At 31.1% G+C, this 22,297-nt stretch overlaps 2 protein-coding genes across 3 annotated transcripts; one reads left to right on the top strand and one right to left on the bottom strand.

Moving 5' to 3' along the window:
* Positions 1–984: 984 nt before the first annotated feature.
* On the bottom strand, positions 985–20,358 carry LOC130899600 (protein FAM91A1). Of its 2 annotated transcripts, XM_057809660.1 has the most exons (16): positions 20,113–20,300; positions 19,971–20,055; positions 19,636–19,845; positions 14,854–15,038; positions 13,652–13,752; positions 13,362–13,521; positions 13,140–13,294; positions 10,718–11,028; positions 9,353–9,509; positions 8,938–9,101; positions 7,835–8,254; positions 7,325–7,782; positions 6,472–6,578; positions 4,078–4,147; positions 3,860–4,016; positions 985–2,751 (listed from the first exon to the last, which is right to left on the bottom strand). In XM_057809660.1, exons 1-15 carry the CDS (start codon positions 20,182–20,184, stop codon positions 3,906–3,908), a joined length of 2,766 nt encoding a protein of 921 aa, XP_057665643.1. In that variant the 5' UTR covers positions 20,185–20,300; the 3' UTR covers positions 985–2,751; positions 3,860–3,905. The 2 variants fall into 2 exon arrangements, with proteins under 2 accessions (XP_057665643.1, XP_057665645.1); XM_057809662.1 differs by having other exon boundaries at positions 985–4,016; positions 20,113–20,358.
* A 193-nt stretch (positions 20,359–20,551) lies between these two features.
* Positions 20,552–22,297, top strand: LOC130899599 (BRISC complex subunit FAM175B-like). Its single transcript, XM_057809659.1, has 3 exons — positions 20,552–20,741; positions 20,799–21,458; positions 21,978–22,297. The coding sequence occupies exons 1-3, from the start codon at positions 20,658–20,660 to the stop codon at positions 22,230–22,232; spliced, it is 999 nt and encodes a 332-aa protein (XP_057665642.1). The 5' UTR covers positions 20,552–20,657; the 3' UTR covers positions 22,233–22,297.

Genomic DNA, 22,297 nt, shown 5'->3' with positions numbered 1-22,297 from the left:
TGGAGATGCTCGGCTTGATACAGAAGAGAGCAGTTCGACTTATAGGCGATCCAGAGTTGATCAGAAATTTGGACAGCTTAGAGCACAGAAGAAAGGTCACCGACATTACTCTGTTTTACCGATAATACTACCACAGCAAATGCTCCTCCGAGACGTCTAACATAATCCCGCCTAGACCAGTTTTTGCAAGACAGGCAGACACGGCTCATGAACACCGAGTTCGCCTGCAGACGCCCAGAACTTCAATTTATTGCGACTCATTTCTTTGAAGAATTGAAGCCGTTGGAATCAGCTACTATTTTTGTAGCCACTTTTGTAATTGGTTAGGATGAGCCTGAGCATTTTTTGCTGCTGTTGCTTGATCAGCAGGAGGATGATTGTGTCGTCAGCAAAAGTTCCTCTTGTTGTATACTATGTCTCTGTGGCACCCCTGCTGTTAGGGTAAAATGGTATAGTAAAATGTTCGGACTGTTCCTCATCAATTTCTGTTTGGAAGGTTCTTGGTAAGGTAAGATTTCAGAAGTGTGTAGCAGTTCCTGTGGAAGTTATTCTATGTAGGAGTAATTTTTCAAGGGAGAAAGAGTAAGGAAGATTCAGGTATAAGTAACTAAAAGAACTAGATAGGAATTGTTAGATGCGCGTGCGCAAAACTGGCTGGGGTGGAGACGCCGGGTGGTAGTAATTGTTAGATGAAAATAAACAACTGAGGATAAGACTTACTGGAGCTTACTAATAAGTAAGGAAATATTACGGGGAACTATCCACCTCAGAAAGTGAATTATTTAAATTTTGTCTTATCCTCTTACAACTATATCGATGTTATAGTTTTGTCAATTGCTTCTTTTTTTTTGAGGAGCTTTCTTTATTTCATAAAAAATTGTTTAATTATAACACGAAGTTTTTAAACTGGTCCTGATTTTTTGATCATCCAATAGCTACAAAAATGGTTTAGGATTATTAGTAAATTTATTCAAACTATAAACAAATAATAAATAAAATTTATTTATATAAACAATCGGAATGATTCTTATAATACTGAAAAATTAAGTTGACATTAATTTATAAGAACATAATAGTAATAAATTCTAAAAATGATAAAAGAAATATTAGTTTAATAAACTTGAAAATTATTTCAAAGTTACATAAAATGTGTAAATTTTATTAACAAATAAGAATTCTAAATGTCCTACAAGATTTTACAGTCTACGGTCAATTATATATATATCTCTCTCTCTCTCTCTTTTGTGACACAAAGAAATTACTGATTAATGATTTTTGTTTATGTTGTAGGTTTATAGAAAAAAAAAATTATGACAGGCTTTTACGATGTGCCAACTTTAGAATGTACGCGAGCATGACGCGCTCCAGACGTACATAAATGTCAAAAATAGCTCAACTTGTTGTAGAAATTGTGATAACGCACACAATTATCGTGCTTGTAGTACTTTTTACGCGCTGAAATCAAAAACATAACCTCACTTTTATATTGTAGTTGCAAAACACCCTGTTTTATATTGTAGTTGCAAAACACCCTGAAAAATGAGTTTTCTGAGTGAAAAGCTGATAGAATTTGTAGATGCTCTGAGTGTTTATATAATAAAAAGTCGGCTGGAATAAAGAAAATTAAAATTTGGTAGAATATGGGGAATCATTTTCCCCTTTGAAAATTCCGTGACAAGAACTGGTGATTAACTTCCTGAAATAATCGAAAATCAAATTTTCTTATTGAGACGCCGTGTCAAATGTCGCTCTATATATATTTCTCTACATATTCCATACAGTAAAGTATATAATACATTGTAAATAAATCAAAATCGTTGATCGCCATTCAAATTTCTTTATGTACATGCTCTTTTAAGGTTATGTTTATTAGCGAACCAGCGTAATGTTCGCGTTCATTTTGTGCACAGTTTAAAATATATGTTTCATAAGTTTAAGTACAACATTATTACGTTAATCATCATCAGACTTTTTTCTAGAACTAAGAGAAAGATAACTATTTTAAAAATAAAGAGATCATAAGCTTAAAATATTGGAAAAAATAACTATTATTAAAAAATTCCATGAAAATATTCTTTTATTAAACATTTCCGGTTTGTACATGGACATCGGAATGATCATCTTTCATCTTAGACATTTTCCATAGACTAGTAGTTCAAATGCACCCGTTCGCATTACCGGCGAATAAGGTCTTCAGGTATTACTGTCAAAATTGATTGTTAGTGAAATTGAGTTCCGTTTTGTTTCCGAAGGACAAAACTTAGGCAGAACAACTAAAATCCTTTGACACATTTCAACCTGGCGATTATATAATATAAAATAAAAGACTAATATGACATTTTGAAGACCTTACTCTACTCTAAAGTTCTAGTGACGAATTCAAATGTGGTACACTGCATTTGCCACAACACACAACATTATTGTTAAGGGATAACACTACTGAAAAAAAAAATTAAAAAAATCTAACTTATTTCAGTTAAAATGGTAGGGAATTATGTTTGAAATGACGTCCTCAAATGATTTTTCGAAAAAAAAAAGTTTTCTCTGAGTTAAGACCTGTCTTTGTGTTAGTGTAATAGTGTAGCGTCAGTTTGACCGTTGCCTTACGAATGTTATCCCGTCTTCAAACTTGTTTAAACACTACGACCCCCATTATAAATTGGAAATTAGCTACGTTGAAAAGTTGATGGTTGTGGGAAATTCCCCTTATGCTTATAGTTCTGTATTGACGCTATTTTGTTTCTTAACGCTCTGCAAAAATTAATTTAATTACTTCAAAACATGTATAATGAAGTCATCTAATTAGATTTCGCATCTGATATAAAGTTTAAAAAAAATTCAGAAAACCGGGCTCTACAGCGGTGTTACCCCTTAATTCTTTTCATACTCTGAGGACTTAAAAATAAACAAAAAAATTCTTAGTGATGATTTCTTGTTAGATAAGTTTCTATAAAATACTGGCGTTTAATCTTAGAAAATAAATGAAAGGAAAGTACAAAGGTTAAAATTAGAAATAGAACAGAATACGAAACAATAATTTTTTCTCATGATATTAATACTGAACACACTGTGTACACTACCACCACACCAACACTCACAATTACACTGTCTAACCAAGTTATCATAAACTCAGTTTAACTTCAGTCTCTGAAGACGATAACTTGGTTATCGAAACGCACCGCTAACAGTGTAATTATGAGTGTTGGTGTAGTGATGGTGTAAACAGTGTATTCAGTATAAATATCACCCACGGTTCCAAACATTCCAACTTACTCATGAGATTAAAACTGAACACACTGTTTACACTACCACCACATCAACACTCACAATTACACTGTCTAGCCAAGTTATCATAAACTCAGTTTACCTTCAGTCCTTGAAGATGATAACTTACTTATAGAAACGCTTGTCAAACGGTGTAATCGTGAGTGTTGGTGTAAACAGTGTATTCAGTATGAATATCACTAACGGTTCCAAAAATTCCAACTTACTCATGAGATTAAAACAAAATTTGAATTACAAAACATTCTTTTGTAGAATCGAAATGGACCATCAAGTAAGCCTATAAAAATATTCTTATATTTGAGGTACACTAAATGACGTAAGGGAATGTTTTAATTATAGTACATAATATAGTACTGTGTGTGCCAAAAATTTGATTACATTTAATTCATATTTTAACATTAAGAAATTAGTAATAGAAAAATATTGGCATACACCGTACCACTTTTTTTGTGATGTATGTACAGTATAACTTAACAATATGACATTAGTGAAAAGATTTTTGATTTCAAAATAAGGATACAATATAATTATAGCTTATTTACAATGTTTTACGAGACATCAATAACATATTCACCTTATAAACTACGTATTGCGTTCCATTATTAATTCCGAGTTGTTTTTCATTTCCCCGGCCATTCGCTGACTCTACCATTGTCGAAAACTAGATTGTGTCTGGGTAGAGGTACAAGACGACCACGTTTTAAAATTTCCATATTTTCTCCAGGGTAATACTAAAACCAAAATATATTTATGATAAATAAAATGTTTCAAATGAAAATATTATCAACTTACTTGACACTGAGAGATAAAATCCAATAAAGCAGATCCTAGTTTTCGACTTGATGCAACTAAATTTTCCAGGCTAGAAGAAAAAATGTTATACAGTGTGTCACATTTATGATTGAGATTTAGAAAGGGTTATAAATTGTAATGGCCGTAAATGTCTAGTGGGGTATCTGAAGAGGTTGTACCAGTGGTCCCTTTTTTATGCAAGATGCAAATTGGGACACGTATAGCACGTGTGAGGTGATGCAGCACGGCACCTAAGTTTTGTATTGAACGATCTGACACGACAAGCGTGAGTTCACAGACTTGTCCCGCTGTAGTTTAACAGTTTGCTGTGCCACACGTGTAGGTTGCTAGCAAGTCTTAATTTTTTTTACGAAAATATGACAGAAGAAAAGTTTAATAGAGGTGGTACTTCAGCAAATTGGTTTAGATTCATTCGGAAATAATTAGCAAAATCAGTTGTAATAGTAAATTGTCCACTGTTTTTTCTCTTCGATAGAAAAAATTTATTAGGTGATTTAAATTGCTTCCTCATCAAGGAATATCTATATGGTTCATCTATTCATTACATCATTCGATTTTCATTTTTGAATTATGGTAAAACTTGAATTTTATCAAAGACCAAATCTTTTACCAAAATGTTAAGAAATCTGAACTTAGACCGGTAGCTAAATAGAATAAACTGCATTCCAATAGTAGAAGAGCTAATTGAGAGATTTGATGAAAGTTGAATATTTGTATTATATTTTTTTTGTCAATTAATTCCTGTCATTAGAATAAAATAATAATTCTTTTATAAATTTTTGAATATATGACACCATTAAACTGTCAAATTATATTAAATTTAAATAGAAAAATATCTTTCTCAATATCTCTGACACGAAGAAAAATATCTTATCATAAAAATTTAGAAATTTAGTGAATTATTTTTAAAAATAAAGCCCTTGATTGTAAAAATTCAAATTTGAATTCCTCAAAACAAGGAATATACTTGAATAAGAAAACCATAATAAATATAAGCTAGAAAGAACAAAGGTCAAAGTAATGATTAAGGAAGAAAATAAAAATAAAAGACTTCGGGCTGAAACTGACATCATACAGAGACAAAAAACTTTTCTATAACATGATGAACAACAACGGAAAAAGAAAAATTTAACCTCGAAGAATATAAAAGAAGCACAGACACACATAGAGGTAGACCAAGTTATGGAAAGGTGACGAAAAATACTTCAAGTAGCTCCTAAATGGTCGAAAGAGAAGATGAAAACGGATAAAATAGAATAACTCTGGAAGAGGAAATCGCATTAGAATAGATACAAACGGAAAAGTAAAGCCAAAGAAGGCAAGTCACAAAGACATGATAAAGTGACAAAAAAATGATAAAAGCAACACCGGAAAAGCCTGTGAGGTGTTACAATATTTTATAAATATCATGACACCTGGAATAGCTCCCAATTATATCACTAAAAAGGGAGACATCCAAGAATGTAGTAACTACAGAGGCATTATTTTATTGAGTAACATGGCGAAAATATTTACCATAATAATAGAAAAGAGATTGTAGGAAAACTAAAAACAATCCTACAAGAAACTCAGTTTGGATTCCGACCCAATAGAGGGACACAAAAGGCGCTTTTCATACTGAGACAAACAATCGAAAAAGCAATACAAGAATTTACCCCTGCGTTTCATCGATCTTGAAAAAGCCTTTGATACAATAAATGGAAAATATTAGAACAGAGAAGAATAAACCAAAGCTTAGTTAGAAGTAATATATATATATATATATATATATATATATATATATATATATATATATATATATATATATATAAGATACGACTAAGACAATGATCATAAGCACAGAAACAAAGGCACACGAGATCAAAATAGGAAATAAACAAACAGAACATTTCCAATAATGATAGCAGAAGATGGCAAATTAGAGAAAGAAATAACAGAAAGAATAGCGAACGTAGAAAAACTATTTAACACAATAAAAATATCTTTTCTAAGGAAGAATGAAATAGCCAAAGAAAAGATTTAAAGAAAAAGACGAGAATTTTGAAAAAAAAATACTCCTTGGAAAAAGAAACTCAACCCCACATAAGGGTAGATAGACATAACGATTAGGTAAGCAAGTAAAAAATGAAAGTGAATTTATCTTTAGCTTTAATGTTGTTGTTTTGAATAATTTGAACAGAAATAAAATTAAATGCTTGGTAGATTGAGCTCTACCCCCAAATATCGAACTTCAGATATCTCCAGAAAAATATCTTATTCTCAACTTGTGCTAAAATTGTTAATTTCAAAGGATTATCTGTGAAAATGAGGTCCTTTATTGAAAATTTAATATTAAACGTGACATTATTAGAACAGAAAAGAAAAATTAAATACCTGGAAGGTTCAGCTAGACCCCCATACACTATGGTATCACAGATTTTTGTGTTGGCATTGACATCGAACAGGGGTACTCCAAAATGGCAATCAAGTAAGGTCCAATCCTGCAAAAAATATGCCGAAAAAGAGTTTAATGAATATCTACCAATTTTTCATTTTTACAGTTACTGACATAAAATCGAGAATACAAGGATTTATTGTTCCTGCACATGTAATTTTATAATAGACCAGGGTCGAAGCCTTCAAAAATAATTGTTTGTTACAACTATGTTTAAGGTTAGATACTTCTATTCTGTGTTTTCATTCTCTTCCATTTAACTTATCACAGCAATAGTAACAGCACTAAAACATTGTCAGTCGCGGACTAGATTGATGGCATTAGTCTTAAGCTGTCGCGGGCCGGATTGATGGCACTGGCGGGCCGTAGTTTGGAGACTCCTGCTGTAGTATATAATCTTGATATTGTTTCTTTTGAATCATTTTTAGCATGAACCAACTAAACAAAATATAAGGGAGGGTTAACACAGAAGAAGGATTGAGAAGAGAACTAATAAAGTGAAAGCCAGATGTAACATGTTTTGTGCGAACCAAAAGTCTGGGATAATTGGAACATGTAGAACTTTTGGTTAAAGAAAGAATTCTGAAGATGGCAATGTAAGAAATCCGATTAAGAAAGAGTGTTAAGGTAGATAAAGGCAGATATAATATACAAACTTTAAAAAGAGGAGCCATCCAAGATACTAATGTTCATTCTAACTTTAAAGCTGGATGGCGAGAGGTAGACGTCGAATTATCTAATTGGTCTTATAAAGTATGTCATCTGTCAAATTAACTGAAACGTAATACATACTTCTGAAGGATTCTGTTCTTCCACAATTTCTTTTTTAGTTGTGTTTTCATCAGATTTTTCTTCGATTTTTACATCAACTTTATGGTCTAGAGAAAACATGTTGATGTTCTCATCAGTAGGACTAGTCAAACCATCAATGGAGAGGCTATTTTTTAAGGCCACTTCTAAGGATATATTCCCTTTATCTCTAATTTTTTCATTAACAGCCAATTGATCTAATTCTTCCTGCAACAGATTAGATCCTTCCTGGCTTGTAAAACCATTTGCTGGCGAAGATGATCGACTTGCGTTCGAAGCTGGAGTGACTGCAAAATGACTTTCCACTGGAGATTGGAGTTTAGATTCGTTTTCTTTTAATTTTTCTGGAGTTTTTTCCGAGCTGAAGGCAAAATTTTCGTTAGATATTGATAATGGCTGATTGTTATTTTCCATTTTTAGTCGTGAAGCTTTAGAGAATCCTAAAATAATGGATTAATATTTCTTTAAATTACTCTCACTCAAAAATCTTACCAGATCCGGCACTTCTGCTGCTCCTCCCTAACCTAACTTGCATTTCTCTATTAGGACATCCAAAATCCATTACTCCAATATTAGCAAACGTTAAATACCCGCAATTATGTTCCAGATTGACCATTTCTTGCAAGAATTTGACAGCTCTGTGATTCCTTAATGCTAAATCAGTAGGTTGCTCCTTGATTTTTTTATCATTATCCTTAGTTGGAGTTAACGGTTTGAACGGGAATGGAATTATGTAAGTTTGGGCGGGTTGATGAACTCCATACGCTTGAATTAGAACCGGACTGAACTGAAGGGTGGCGTTCACATAGAGAATATTTGCCACTGGAATGACGGCGGGTTCATGAAGCCACGAATGTATCAAAAGTCTGCTAAAACCGAGGAACATGCGGGGAAGTTGATTTAAAATTGTTCCTAAAATATAAAAGATATTTTTTTATATAAAAATTAACTTATATAAAAATAAGAAGACGGATGACTTCTCACCACTTATCTTAAAGGGCAACATTGCTCCTGTCAAAAGACAACTCCCATTTGAATTCTGTCAAAAATTGAGCATTTAGTTTGTATTTGACAGTCATTGATAGTAGATTTGAGACAAAAAGTTAATTCAATAATTTTTTGCAGAAAAAAAAAAACAAGACCAAGTAAGCGAACTTATAGTTATAGACATCTGTTGGATATGAGAAAGGTTTCCTCAATCTCCCACAAAATGGCCGAGTTTTGCACCATTTTATATCTTTTAACGACATAGAAACCATACAGCAGTTAAGATAGTGAGTTTCTCGGAGTGAATTGGCGCCAAAGAATATCAGTGACGACATAAAGTCATGGTATCACATTAGAATAAGAAACGACTGCATTGGTGACTATTATATAGCAAAAATCTATGAATTAGGTTAGAAATTGATACATCATCCACTATATTCTTTGTATTTAGCCCCGTTTCATTATTTCTTATTTCCAAACTCGAAAAAATGTAACAAAAAAACCTCAACAAATAATCTTGTTTAGAAAGGATGAAAAAATTGGAAAAAGGGTTTTGAACTAGGAGGACACTATTTTAAAAAATAAAATTACTTATTGACCCTCTATACCTTTTGTGAGAAGTAATGATGGAGGTCCATATCCAGTCAAATGGTACAAAAATAGTTTGAACCAAAGCGTATTAACTTCAGGTACCGCTGGTCCCAAATGTGGTGGCATAAGGCTAGTTATAGGCCTAACTTCTCTACTTAGTGGTGCCATTGATACCAATAACCTGAAAAATTTGAAAAATTGTATTTTTGAGCCAATTATATGTTAGATATACAATTAGATCGTGTCAAATAGAAATTATGGTATTAATTCCAAAGAAAGAAAAAAATGTGAGGAAAAACCAGCTTTATGAAGCTTGAGAATCGAGTTATTAAATTGTTCTTACACACATCGTTTTAAAACTTTTTTCACAATCTGAATCAATGTTTGCCACAGAAAACTTTTATAAAATAAAAATAAAAAACATTTACTCACTTATATTTTTTCTGTAACAGTCTTAAACATGTAGCTTCATCTAAGGAATGTAAACTTTCCAACCTAACCAAATCTAAACCTGGACTAGGTAGCTTTCTCAAAGCCATGACAGTAGAACGTAATATGACGGCATGATCAAAAAATCTTCTTGCTTCACCTAAAAAAAACTTGTTATACTAATAGTTTGTATGTCTAAAAGAGCATTCATAGATCTTAGATTAATTTCACTTATAGATCTGCACTATAACAATTTTCTGTAAATGAGATTTATTTTTATACAGGGTGCCACAAAATTCGAATGCCAAGGCTTTAGGGGAAATTCCTTAGGTCAAATTATGCCTATCCGGATAGGGAACTTATGTCCGCAAACCCATCCTTTCCAAGATACAGGCAATTATGTATTTAACAAGTGACTGGAAAATGGGAAACTATATAGGAAATAAAAAGAATGAAGAATGTAATATAACAAACAATAATAAAGAAAATCTTGCACAGAATTCATACTGGCATAGCCACTTGGTCGATTTAGCCAAGGCACTAATAGTGCAATTATATTTGCCTCACTAAGGTCTCGTTATTTTGTAATATAAAGTATTTTTTTATTTAGCTTTTTATTATTTTTTGATGCGTTTCAATGTAAATTTACTTCTAATTGTTAACAGAAGACACAATATAAATGAATGAAATAGTGGTAAGAGAGTTCAAATGTTATTCAAACAAACTAGTGTTCAATTTTCTTTTAAATAATTTTTATATTGCCGCTAGATGGCGAGGTATGCCAAAACTACCATATTATTTTTTACATCATTCAATAAAGAATCAATTTTTGATAAGATGATATTGAGAATATGAAATTTGCGTTCATTTATTTATGTCTTTGACTTTTGATGCTACTTCTACCAGTGGAATACACTAAAATTTCATTTTATCTTCAAAATTTATAGTCAAATTGATTTTTTTTCATTCCGCTGGATATGTGATTTTGCTCATTGTTAAACATTATGAAAGGCAATTGCCAATAATGGCTGTGACTAATCAAATCTAATCCCTTTCTCTTTTGTGTAACTTCCAACCCTCAAATCAACGACTAAGAAGAGGTTAAATTCACAATAGATGCAACAAAAAGTATGTTTTATAAAAGTACTAAATCGATCAGCTGATTCTGATCATTAGTTGATTGCTTAACTAAAAACAACTAGCAGCTTACAGAATAATAGTTTCCGAAAAAAGTTGTAATTCAACAAGGACTTCATCTGCACATACTTTTACACATTGTTTTACTCCATGTGAAGCAGTCTCGATGAAATGTGACTGATAATCAACTACAAATATTTCCCTACTATCAATGTAAATTAAATTCATTACCTTCTCCATCAGCATCAAGAACAGAAACCTTCTCAAGTTCAGCCAAGAAACTATCCAAACTTTCATCACACAATTTACCAACCTCGAACATAGTCACGGCATGTTTTTTTAATCCTGGCGAAAGATTTCCCATCATAAGATAGGCCGTTAGGGTGGAATCAAACAAAAATGCTACCCTCTGTCCCTTTCTTGGTAAACTACTATTCGCAGGACTTTCTGGAAGATCTGATTGCGGCGATTGAATGTCGGAAGATGTATTTAGTGGGGAAACTTTGTTTAGATTCAGTGTAAGAGGAGTTATATCCATGTTTCTGAAAATAAATATAAATTATTGAAGTAAATTTACAAATTACCAAGATGCTGATTTTTTTTTAATATTAACAAAGCAAATGCTTCTTTTAAACAATTACATTTCCGCAATAAGTTCCTGAATCGTCTGCTCTACAATCTATATTGTTATGCCATCTAAAACTTCAAGTTAGTAGTAGATCACTTAAACTTACAAAAATTGGTTTTGGAATAAACAGATAACACCAATTAGATCAGAACACTAATGAACAGAATATGGTTTAACAGGTGAGGACTGAAACTTAATCCTGCAAAATCTCAATTCATCATTTTTAATCATACACCAATACATAATTCACTGCCTATTGATATTAAGATCATCATAAGAACCATTTGCGTTAACCTTGGTGTTACTATCGACACCAAACTTAACAGAACTTGAAAAGAAAAAATGCATTAGTAGACGAAAACACTTTCAATGTATAACATACAAAAACCTGAGCATAAGCAACTAGTACCAAGAAGACCTGCTTGGAAAACACTACAGATAGCAGAGACAACAACCATAAGATTCATCACAAAGATTGAAACTTCAATTAAGATTCATCACAAAGATTGAAACTTCAATTAAATCCAGTAAACAATCCATTAATTGAAGTACACCACAAAAGTACAGCTGCTTAAAAACAGAGTAACATTTCAGACCACAACTTTTTCCTTATACATGTATGATATAGATATCATGGATTCATTATGTATAAAATGAGATCCCACTTAATAATCTTCTTCTCTAGAACGGTTTATGTCCTTTAGAGCATCAGTGTCTTATGATTTTAGTTTTCACTCTCCTATCATACATTTTTTTCTACTTTTTCTTGTCTTTTACTACTTCATTCATTTGTATTGTTTTTCCCTTTTCTTTTTCCTGTCTGTGTTACTTGTTTTAGTGAAGTTTTCCTTGATCTTCATTTCCTTCTTATTTATGTCTTTTTGCATCAGTTACTTATTATATCATCAGTGTCTTATGGTTTTAGTTCACTCTTATTTTACACATTTTTTCCACTTTTTCTTGTCTTTTACTATTTCATTGATATCTCGTATTGTTTTTCCCTTTCCTTCTCCATCCTGTGTTATTTGTTCTAGTCAAGTTTTCTGGGGTCTTCATTTTCTTCTTATTTATCCCTTTCTACTTCTTTCGTTTTCTTATTAGGATTGTGGTCTTTATTGCTCTGTACTAATGTGAACATCTTTTAACTATTTTGTTTCCTATTGGTTCTGTTTGAGCTTTTTTGTACATCTTATTGTTGCTATCATTCTACTCTGTGCTTTTTTGTTCTTTCCTGGGTTTCACTTTCATATAACCATCTAGGTACTATTGTATTACCCTTTTTTATTCCTTAGTCTGTTTCTTTTTCATCTTCTCTATATCTATTTTTATAACTTCCTTAAAAATAACTTCCAAGTAATCAAAACCTTCCTCATGTCCCCTTTTTGTAGTTTTCTACTACCGTCCTTTACCATTTTTTGATATTCACTTCCATTTTCATGCCTTCTATTAACTATATCCAAGTGTCTACTTTTTGTTCCATTCACTTAAAAGTATCTGCTACTATTACTATATATTCTCCATATACTAATCCATCCAACTTCACAGGTTCCAGGTTTCTGTGGCCAATTATCATCTCCAATTTATAGTTCTTCTCTTTTATTTTTTTATCATCCTATCCATGGCTAGTATAAACAGAAGAAGACTAAGATAATCTCCTTATCGATATTCTTCCTCCCTCTTACGTTTTCATATTTCCATTTTAATCAGGGGATTTCCATACCATTTTTCTGTCTATCGAGTCGAATGCGACTTTTAAATCGATAAATGTAATAAGTAATTTTTACACACACACACACAATAATTCAAGTAAAAATGTAATTAGAAGACAGTTTGGAACGTTGTAATCGAAGATATTAAAGAAAAATGTAAGTGATCAATACTGAAATTGAAATACAATAAATGACAAGTTATTTTCTTCTTTTTTTATTAATATACTTATAAATGTAAGCTGAAGGACCTCTGTTGATAGTTATTCAATTTTACCTATAAATATATTTATTAATATTATTATGATAATAATCTTACTTAGAATCTTGATTTGGAATATTAGACCATGACGGATGCCATCGGATTCTTTCCTTTTCTGGATCAACGTTCAATTTATGTGCAAATTTTAGTCGACAGTATAAAGAGACAGCCTGCTTAACTAATTCTGTATCAACTTGTAATACACCTGCCAGCTGGAAAAAAAAATTATTAAAATTTTATTTCCTGTACCTGTATTAAACAAATCAATAATACTAATACCTCTCCAACTGTTGTATGTTCATCGATTGATACAAATATTTTATAAAGAAGTGTTTCGAAATAATCTCCAAGAATTCTATTCATCACAAAACCTTGTAAAGGAGGTACTTGTACCATATCGGCAGCAGTTATTGGCACATCTAAGTAAATTAGACCTTTCCTAAAAAAATATGGACATAATAATAATTAATTTGATAATAATATGTAATAAGAAAAATTTGAAAGGACAATCTTTTTTTTAATTTCTTTTAAAAAGCGAGAACAATCAATTTTAAAAGCACTATACTCACTTATACAAACTCATAACTATTGAAAATGGCAAATCTCCCGCATTTTGCGACCCTAAATCAATTAGTTTATCTATTGTATGTAATTCTTCTTCATTCACCATCTACAACATAGAATATGTATAATATACACTATTTATTTACTTATAAACATCAAAAACCAAAATGAACGTTGAAAATTTGATATTAAAATCTCCTCTATACAGTTTTGGAAGACAATATTATAGGATATCTAATTTTTTAAAGCCACTTGATATGATGCAATACAATGTAATGCTAAACGCAATACGTTTTGATTCAAAGTACATGTAGATGCTGCTTGACTGATGAATTCCATCAACTTTATCAGTTTGGTGTCGTTTCTGCATGTTGCAATTCTAAATAGAAAGTTAAACAACCAACTAATATAAGATCTACTGTTTCATTGATTGAAATACTTCTGCAAAACTGACTTGTTCGTCTTATATGGTAAAAGAACCTTCCTGTTGATCGATTACTTCCTTATAATATGAATGTTAGATTTTGGGGTACTCCTTTTAAAAAGTTTAGAATTTGGGATGGCTGTAATTTCCAGAGATCTTCGTCTTCTATTTCAAGCGCTCCCGGAGTAATGCTCCTTCACACTTCAAAAGAATGGTATAGTTTCATCTTCTATGCACCTAAATCTGCATACCGCATTATCTGCTAAGTCTAGCATCTTCAGATATTTGTTGAGACAACAGTGCCTCGATAGGACTTCAGTCAGTAGATCTTCTCTGGTTATAGTTTCCCAGAAGAGTCTTTGCCTGTCTCAGCCCCTCTAGGTTGTCCAAATAATTGGTTTTGCTTCTATCTACTTTCTTTTCCAGTGCTTTTTCCATTGTTCTGTAGCTGACACCACAGAAGGGTTCAAGTCCCTTGCAGGGCTTGTCTGTCCTCGCTTTAGTCAGCTTATCATCGCTTCAGTGTGTCCCAGAATCAATTGTAGAGTAACTTTATTTTTCTTGCCTATCTCGGAAATTCCAAATGTGTTTAGATTTAATGATATTGGAGCACAAAGCTTATTTTCTTTTGTTATTGCCAAATGTTTAAAGTAAATAGCAGAAGAGATGAATTAGTTTTTATTAGTTGCAGCTAATTCAGAATATTTATCATGCAACCATTTTGATTTGTATGTTGTCTTGCTGCATGTCAAGAAGCCTTTAAGGGTAAAACTATATATTTACTTTGATATCTTCTTCTAGTACCAATCCGACTTCAACTCTCCACCACGGTTGTATGTAAATATCACATGGTACCATTGGTAAAAGTACCCTCACATTTTTTCTTCCGAATAATCTACCTTTATTTGACCTACTTTTATTCATAAGATCGATGTACTCATTTCTACCTATACCTAATAGCCTCAAACCTAAAATTAAAAATATACAGTATTGGAAAAAATTACTGAGCATATGAATATCAACATAGAAAATTTTTTATATGTTCATGCAATTTATTGAACTATAATTACTGGAAAAAGTAGATCTTTGCACTAATCTATCATTAGTCAGTCAAAAATTTTTCCATGAACGTAGAAAAAATATTGTATGCATTTCGTGCAATAAACACTTACTTTTTGTATTTGTTGCATAAGTAACCGTAACTAAATACATTTAAAATCTACCAGTATAAATTTCAAGTGCGATAAATTACAATAAATTTGAACTATTCTAATAATTCTCACCAAACTTCACCAGAGTCTAGTGGGGATGTAGTTCAATTCTGCGGTATTGAAACAGTTATAAATATATAATATAAAGAATTAAGGGGAAAATGTAAATATGTGGTACAATTGCAGCTGAACAGCTCAAAGATAAAAAAAGACTTTACCTGTATACTGAATAGATTTGGATATTATTTCGCTGAAAGAAGAAGTTTTGTTTACTATTTGTTGGTACTCAATTATTTAGTTAGAACCCATTAGAACAGTTTATTATAACCGAAATTTGCACTGGTACATTGAAATTAAATTGTTGTTACATTAATATTTTTATATTCCGTAAAATAATTTCCATTATTGAGTGGCAAAGAATTGGAAAATATATTTAATAATTTAGATTTGGCACATCTATGTTATAAAATCAAACTAGTACTTTTTATGTATACAGAAACATTGAAGAATACTTAAATGATATAAATAATACCATATTTCAACAAAGTGAAGCAAAACTGAATACATATCTGGAAAAAGTAGATTCTGAATAACTTAAAAATCTGACAATAGAAACCATTTCCAATTTGAACCATAAACGAAACAAGACAATCATTTGAATAAACATGCTGTACACTACAAGTCAACTGTTTATAATATTAACGGACAGGAAACAAACATATCGAAATATTAATAAACAAACAAATAATTAGTTCAATTATGACTTAGGTGATCAAATATTTTGAAATACCTTAAAACAAAGTTACCATAGGTTCAGACAAAACAAGTGCTTCCATATGAAGAAACCATAGGCGGAGATTTTATTAGACCAGGCCAACATATTCTTTAAATTCAATAATTATCTGCCATAGCTGTACTTTATTCCAGAAATTTTGTTTTTGTAAGTTTTAAAAGCCTCGTGGAAAAGTGAAAAATTATTTTTTGGGAAGATTGTCGAAGATGATCAATGATTTTCTCACTCAACTGCCACGCATTGGACATGACAGTCATTGAAAAATTTGATATGGTTTACTACACTACAACTAGAAATATTTTTACATCTACTCAAAATTAATGCATAATACAGATAAAACTTTTAATGAAGGAGCTTTAGGTTTCATTTACTGGGTTAATTGTGTTACGTACAATATTTCAAGCTGAAATAGTTTCGAAACTTCAAACGCTTTCTTTGTCAAGATTTTATGTGTCACTATCAACCGCAGGTAAGCAAAGATATTATAAATAAATAAAGAGAATTCAATTTAAGGCCCAGGGTGCTTGCAATAGGACCTCCTTCAACTCCAATACAAGTGCAATACAGTTTGCTAGGCACTAGTGGTCAAATGTAATGTTCTTATATTTGAAAGAAAGGTTTATACAATGCTGCATAAAACATTTGTGATTATTGTAAGAAGCCGTCTCGATTGCAACAGGTGCATTTCTGTTCACTGAAAAAGCATACACTTACATTTTGCATGCGCAAATCAGAGTTCCAATCTAAAGTGACTGTCATTGTCAGTGACAGATAATTCAATAATTAATTTTTAGTTAAAGTGTACTTAATGCTTCCTCAGTTAACTGAAATTCAGAAAACAACTCATTTGGGTCCTAATGCAGATACCATACCCAGAATGAAGAAGCGATGGAAACAAGACGGGACCTTGCACCGATAGGTTGAGTCTAGAGGAAGAAAATTTTCAAATGACGAACAAGTTGTTGCATTGATTAATTTTAAAAAAGAACATTTCTTTGATTTGGTTGCTAGAGCTGTAGACGAATTAAAGATTTGGATTTAAAAATGCTTTCAAATGATTACAAGCAATCCAGAGTTGTGTGTAGTGATCTGGACTTTTGGGAAAGAATTGTCTTCACAAATGAAGACACATTCAAGTCGTGCACCACCAAATTCAAGATTTGAACACCAATATATTGATGGAAGTAATATGTCTTGGATGAATATCGATGGGCCTGACGTTTGTTGGAGGATTGGTACAAGGTTCAACTCTGAAGTTGTTGTTGCCATCATTAAATTAATCTTATAATGGAAACAATTTTATTTACCAACATAATAATTGTCCTGTCCACATAATTCAACAATAGTTTCGACAAAACAATATTAATTCTTGTGGCCAGAAAATAGTCCAGATATAATTCCCATTGAAACATTATGGGGGTGGTTGAAAAAAGAATTTTCGTCCCGGAAATGGTGAAGAGCTATGGGGAGCCATAGAAACATTATAGGAAAACCTTAATTTGAATGGAAATGTTTTTTTGGAATTTAATTCAATCCATTCCAAGAAGTTTAGAAAAAGTGATTGAAAAGAATAGAGTTATAACAAATTTGGTTCTCTTATTCAATTATTTATTGTCAACTATTAAAAACAATTGTTCTGTACTTCTATTCAGTACTTTCATCTTTTAACTGCTATGTGGTGGGTGCCAACTGTGCTAACTTCTTCCACCTAATCGTACTGAGTATTTTTACACCTCTGTGGTTCATTGGAAAATAATTATATTTAGAGTAAATTCAATTAATTGAATCGATTAGAAACTTTCAAAATAATTTTCACTTTTATAAAATCAAACATTTTTTGAATTTAGTTGAGGGCTACAACCATCAATTTGAGTGTTTTTAATTCATAACTGCTTTTGCGGATATGCAGTTAACACAAATTTCATTAACTTTTCAATAAATTTATTTGTTGCTGAAACTATTTTTTATTGTTCATAACAATGAATATTAATTTGGCGATAGTTCCTTAAGTTTTTATCAATTTAATTCATAATGTTTTTTCAGTTTTTCCATCTTTTTTTATTCACTTTCAACTTCATTTGTTAAAAAGCTGATGGCGTCCAATTTAATATTAATTGTTCACCCATCTAAGTATTATTTATATACTTTACCCGAGACCCAATACCAATTCTTGAGGAAGAGTCTCCAGGATTATAATATTGTAGTGTAATAAATAATAGACTAGAGAAGGGTTGAGTATGTGAAGAAATTCATTAGAATGCGTTTAAGGACCTATTTTAGTCGATTGTGACTTGCGCCCGATTTTAGGGGTGGTCTGCAAGCATGGTAAAGTCATCTAGACCAGTTATTCCCAAAGTAGTCTAGGTGTTCACGAGGACGCTCCACAACAGAAGTGTATTTGAATTCCCATAATTAAATGTAATTTACATTTAATTATGTGACAACTAATTACCTACCTAACATATGTTTTTCATTTATACATAATGTAGATGTTATGATAAGCGAAGTTTTATAGTGTCATCAGCTTTTTCTATATGGGGTTCTTAAAAAAAAATTTGTAACCTGTAGTCTTCACTGAAATCAGGTTTCATTCTATATCTAAGTTTGGTAATAAGACCTTTTCATTTACCTTCTTTGTTTCATTTTAGATCACTATGAACATTTTCCCTAATGCCCAAGGAACAAAATTTTTTACCAGGTGTCTATAAAAATTCTAGGTCAATTCAAAAAGAAGAAGTAAAAAGAGTATTTGTTGTTAAAGGTACAAAAGCAAAAAGAGATATTTTAGTTGTAGTGTAGTGCTCGTTAGGTCTCCAGGCAAAATAAATTCTTACCTGATAACCTAATATCTGTAAACATGGCAACAAAAGTAAATCTACATAGCTAAAAAATTGCAAAAATCTGTCTTTGTATGCTATTTCAATCAACCAAAAGATATACCTTTTGTTACCTTTGTGTGAAAAAATGCTTGATCACATGAACTCCAATCAATAATATGGTCAGCTAACAGCCTCAATTCAAAAAGCCTGTTTAGAATGTATTTATTGGTGACTTGGGAGCTCTACTGAATGTGTCTCTAATTTACATGAGCTATATTTCATTGAAATATGGAATGATTAAACCAAAATGAGATTAGAGACATTGCCAAGCTGTAATTAATACCAGAGGAGGAAATATGCACTATTAAAATAGACATTTCAATTGCTTTTTAGATTTCATACCCCTTTGCACATTTTCTGCTCAAACTCATTGCAACATTAGAAATTATATAATCAAAATTATGTGTAAATTTTGCTGAAGAATCTATTTTGAAAAACATCTAGTCATGAGTCGAAGTTCTCTAGCTGACTTTAGTAATACTGTAATTTGTTATATGCCAAAATGGAGAAGTATTGAATAATAAATTGATATTTATATTTAATATAGCATATATGAAGAGTTCAAAATTTCACATATTGTTACATTCTTCTTCCTCTGTTTTCACTCAAACTTAGCAGTCTTTTTACATTTTGTATTTTTACAATTATCAATTTAATTGTATAATTTGATTTGAAAACTTACAGTCTGCAGCAGTGAAATTTGGTAATGTATCATAACTTTTTTCAGCCTGCATCAGCCGTTCAACAACAGATATATAATAATTGAAAGGAGTAATTCTCAATCCTTTGACTATCATATCAGCCAAATGATATGGAAATAACATGAGACGTTCCCTACTGTAAGTAACAATCCTCTCGTAGTATCTTTTTTCATCTTTAAAAACATGTCGCACTAAAAAACATAATAGATGAGATTCCATTCAATTTGATATGACTAAATAAGTATCAGTATATTATTTCTTTTTCGTTTGATTTTGTATTAACAATCTTAAACGATAAGTAAACAATGCGACTTACCTAAATTTCCGCGATAACGCAGTTGATTTTTAATACTGAAATTTACCACACATCTATCATATTCTTTGGAAGAATTGCTTAATATCTAAAATACGTAGAAATACATTTTATTGCTCAAAATATGGGAGATAGTAATGTTTACCTGTTTGATATGTGATGGAAGTTGGGACCAAGGAACTTTTTTCCGAATATTTTCTTCAATTTCTGCATTCATTTTGTGTAATAGAATGTTTCAAACATGTTTTTTTTAAATTGAATTATGCGAAAACATGAATATTCGAGATTCTTTACTATAAAATTATGTAGTACAAGGATTTTTGTCATTTCTTCTTTTTTAATTAATATCAGTCAAAATAATTGTTGTCTACATTTTGGCCTTTATCGATTCAACTTTTAATCGCTAATCCAATGAATATATAAAATGTTTTAATTGAATAGTCTTATATCATAAATTGAAATAAGCGATTCTAAATTTTTTACATGCGAATAGGGAAATATTGTCTCATTAACATAAATTATCGATTCAATATTAATCAAATAGTTCGATTATTTCTCTCTGTTCTTATCCTTTATCTATGGCTGGCAGTTCGATAATATACGATGGTGACGTCTGTCATCCATACAAAAAGTTATTAAAAAATAAATTTATTTAAATAGCTTTTAATGTGAAAGTTACAATTAGACGAAATGTGCACACCAATATTGGTATCATTATCGGCTCCAGCATTTTCATATCTACTTTATGAAAATGCAAAATGCACTTTTCAACAGGTAAGGTGAAACGAGAAAAAATAGTTATTCATGACTCAAGTATTTTTTTGTTATCAGGAAGGATTTTTATTAGGAGAAATAATTAGAAAAGAAACCAAAATAATAACGGATAATGATCAACACCAAATCAACGTAAGCAAAACGATAAAAATCAATTCAGTAATGCCTTGCCCTCAAAATCATTATTTTTACAATGCCACTGGTAAAATCAACAAAGATAAAATTAAAGATTTTTTGGGTAATCAATTTAGTGAAGTTGTGGCTTGGTACAAGTATCAAAAAATCCCAGATTCAAAATTGAGCTTCAGGGATAAGATAATACATAGGCAACTTTTGGAACTGTTTGACACAAGTCCAGAACTCTTCAGTTGTTGCTTATTAACTCACGAAGTATCATGGAACGGTGCAACACAAAGTTTTTCACAAAGTTTTGTAAGATGCAATGGCATTGGATGTGATAAACTACCTGTAAGTATACCGAATCTGAGTGAACAGAACAATATGTACAAAAGCTCCGAACCTGCCTCCACTACATTTAATAAGATTCTTTCGGACTTGAAAATTGATAATAAAAATACACAAGGACTGGTTATAATAAATAAAATCCAAAATGCTCTGCAAAAGCATATAGAGACATTGGTAAAAGACCTTTCAGAGTCAGAGAAGTACCTTTATGATTTAGAAAAAGAAGTTAGACAGTTGGAAATGTATAAAAAAGTAAGTATTAACTGTATATATCAAACATCCCATTTAAAACCGTTTCAACTCAAACAATATAAATTTTAGAGGAGGAGTAAATAAAATTTTGTGTTAATACATTATCTCTAAAAAAATAATTAATAATTTGATATGCTTATTTTTTGTTTAACCAAGGATTCTGTTAAGGTCGTACATACATATTAAATTTTTCATCTTAAAACCACCAAATTTTTGTGTTTTTTGAAATAATACAGTTTTCCTCTGAACATTTTATTCAATTTTTGAGATGAAACTTTTAATAACACTGCAACAAAAATATGTGAAAAATATTTGATCAGTAAAATGGTTGTACCTAATACAAGTATACCATACAGCAACAATAAATTCATAGATTATATTTCTGAATATTTTTATATGTCCTGTTATATTTTTTATGCAACCAAAAGGATTGTGTGTGATGTGTGAATACATTGTACATTTTTCCAAAAACTGTAGATTCAATGGTGTTCACAATTTTAAAATTAATATTTTGTTTAGGAAAAAGAGAAGATTACAGAATATTTATTCGGTGATTCAATAAATACTAATCAAAGAACAACTCCAGTATCCAACAATAATCAGCAAGAAAACAAAACTAATCCAATCGATACTACTTCAGATGAGAATTCTCCAGAAATAGTACGAACACCGATCAACAAAAAAACTATCAGAGGGAGAGGGAAAGGGAAAGGGAAAATAGACTCCAAAGAATTGAGGAAAAATTCCAAGACTGAAGAATATGGCGTTGTGTAATATTTTCATAACAATATCAAAACAAACTAAAAGCTACTGTATCCTTATTTAAATATCGATATTTA

This window comes from Diorhabda carinulata, chromosome 11 (genome assembly GCF_026250575.1).
Source record: "Diorhabda carinulata isolate Delta chromosome 11, icDioCari1.1, whole genome shotgun sequence".
Classification (NCBI taxonomy): Eukaryota; Metazoa; Arthropoda; class Insecta; order Coleoptera; family Chrysomelidae; genus Diorhabda; species Diorhabda carinulata.
Note: the sequence above shows the minus strand (reverse complement) of the source record. Positions and strands in the feature narration are given on the sequence as shown.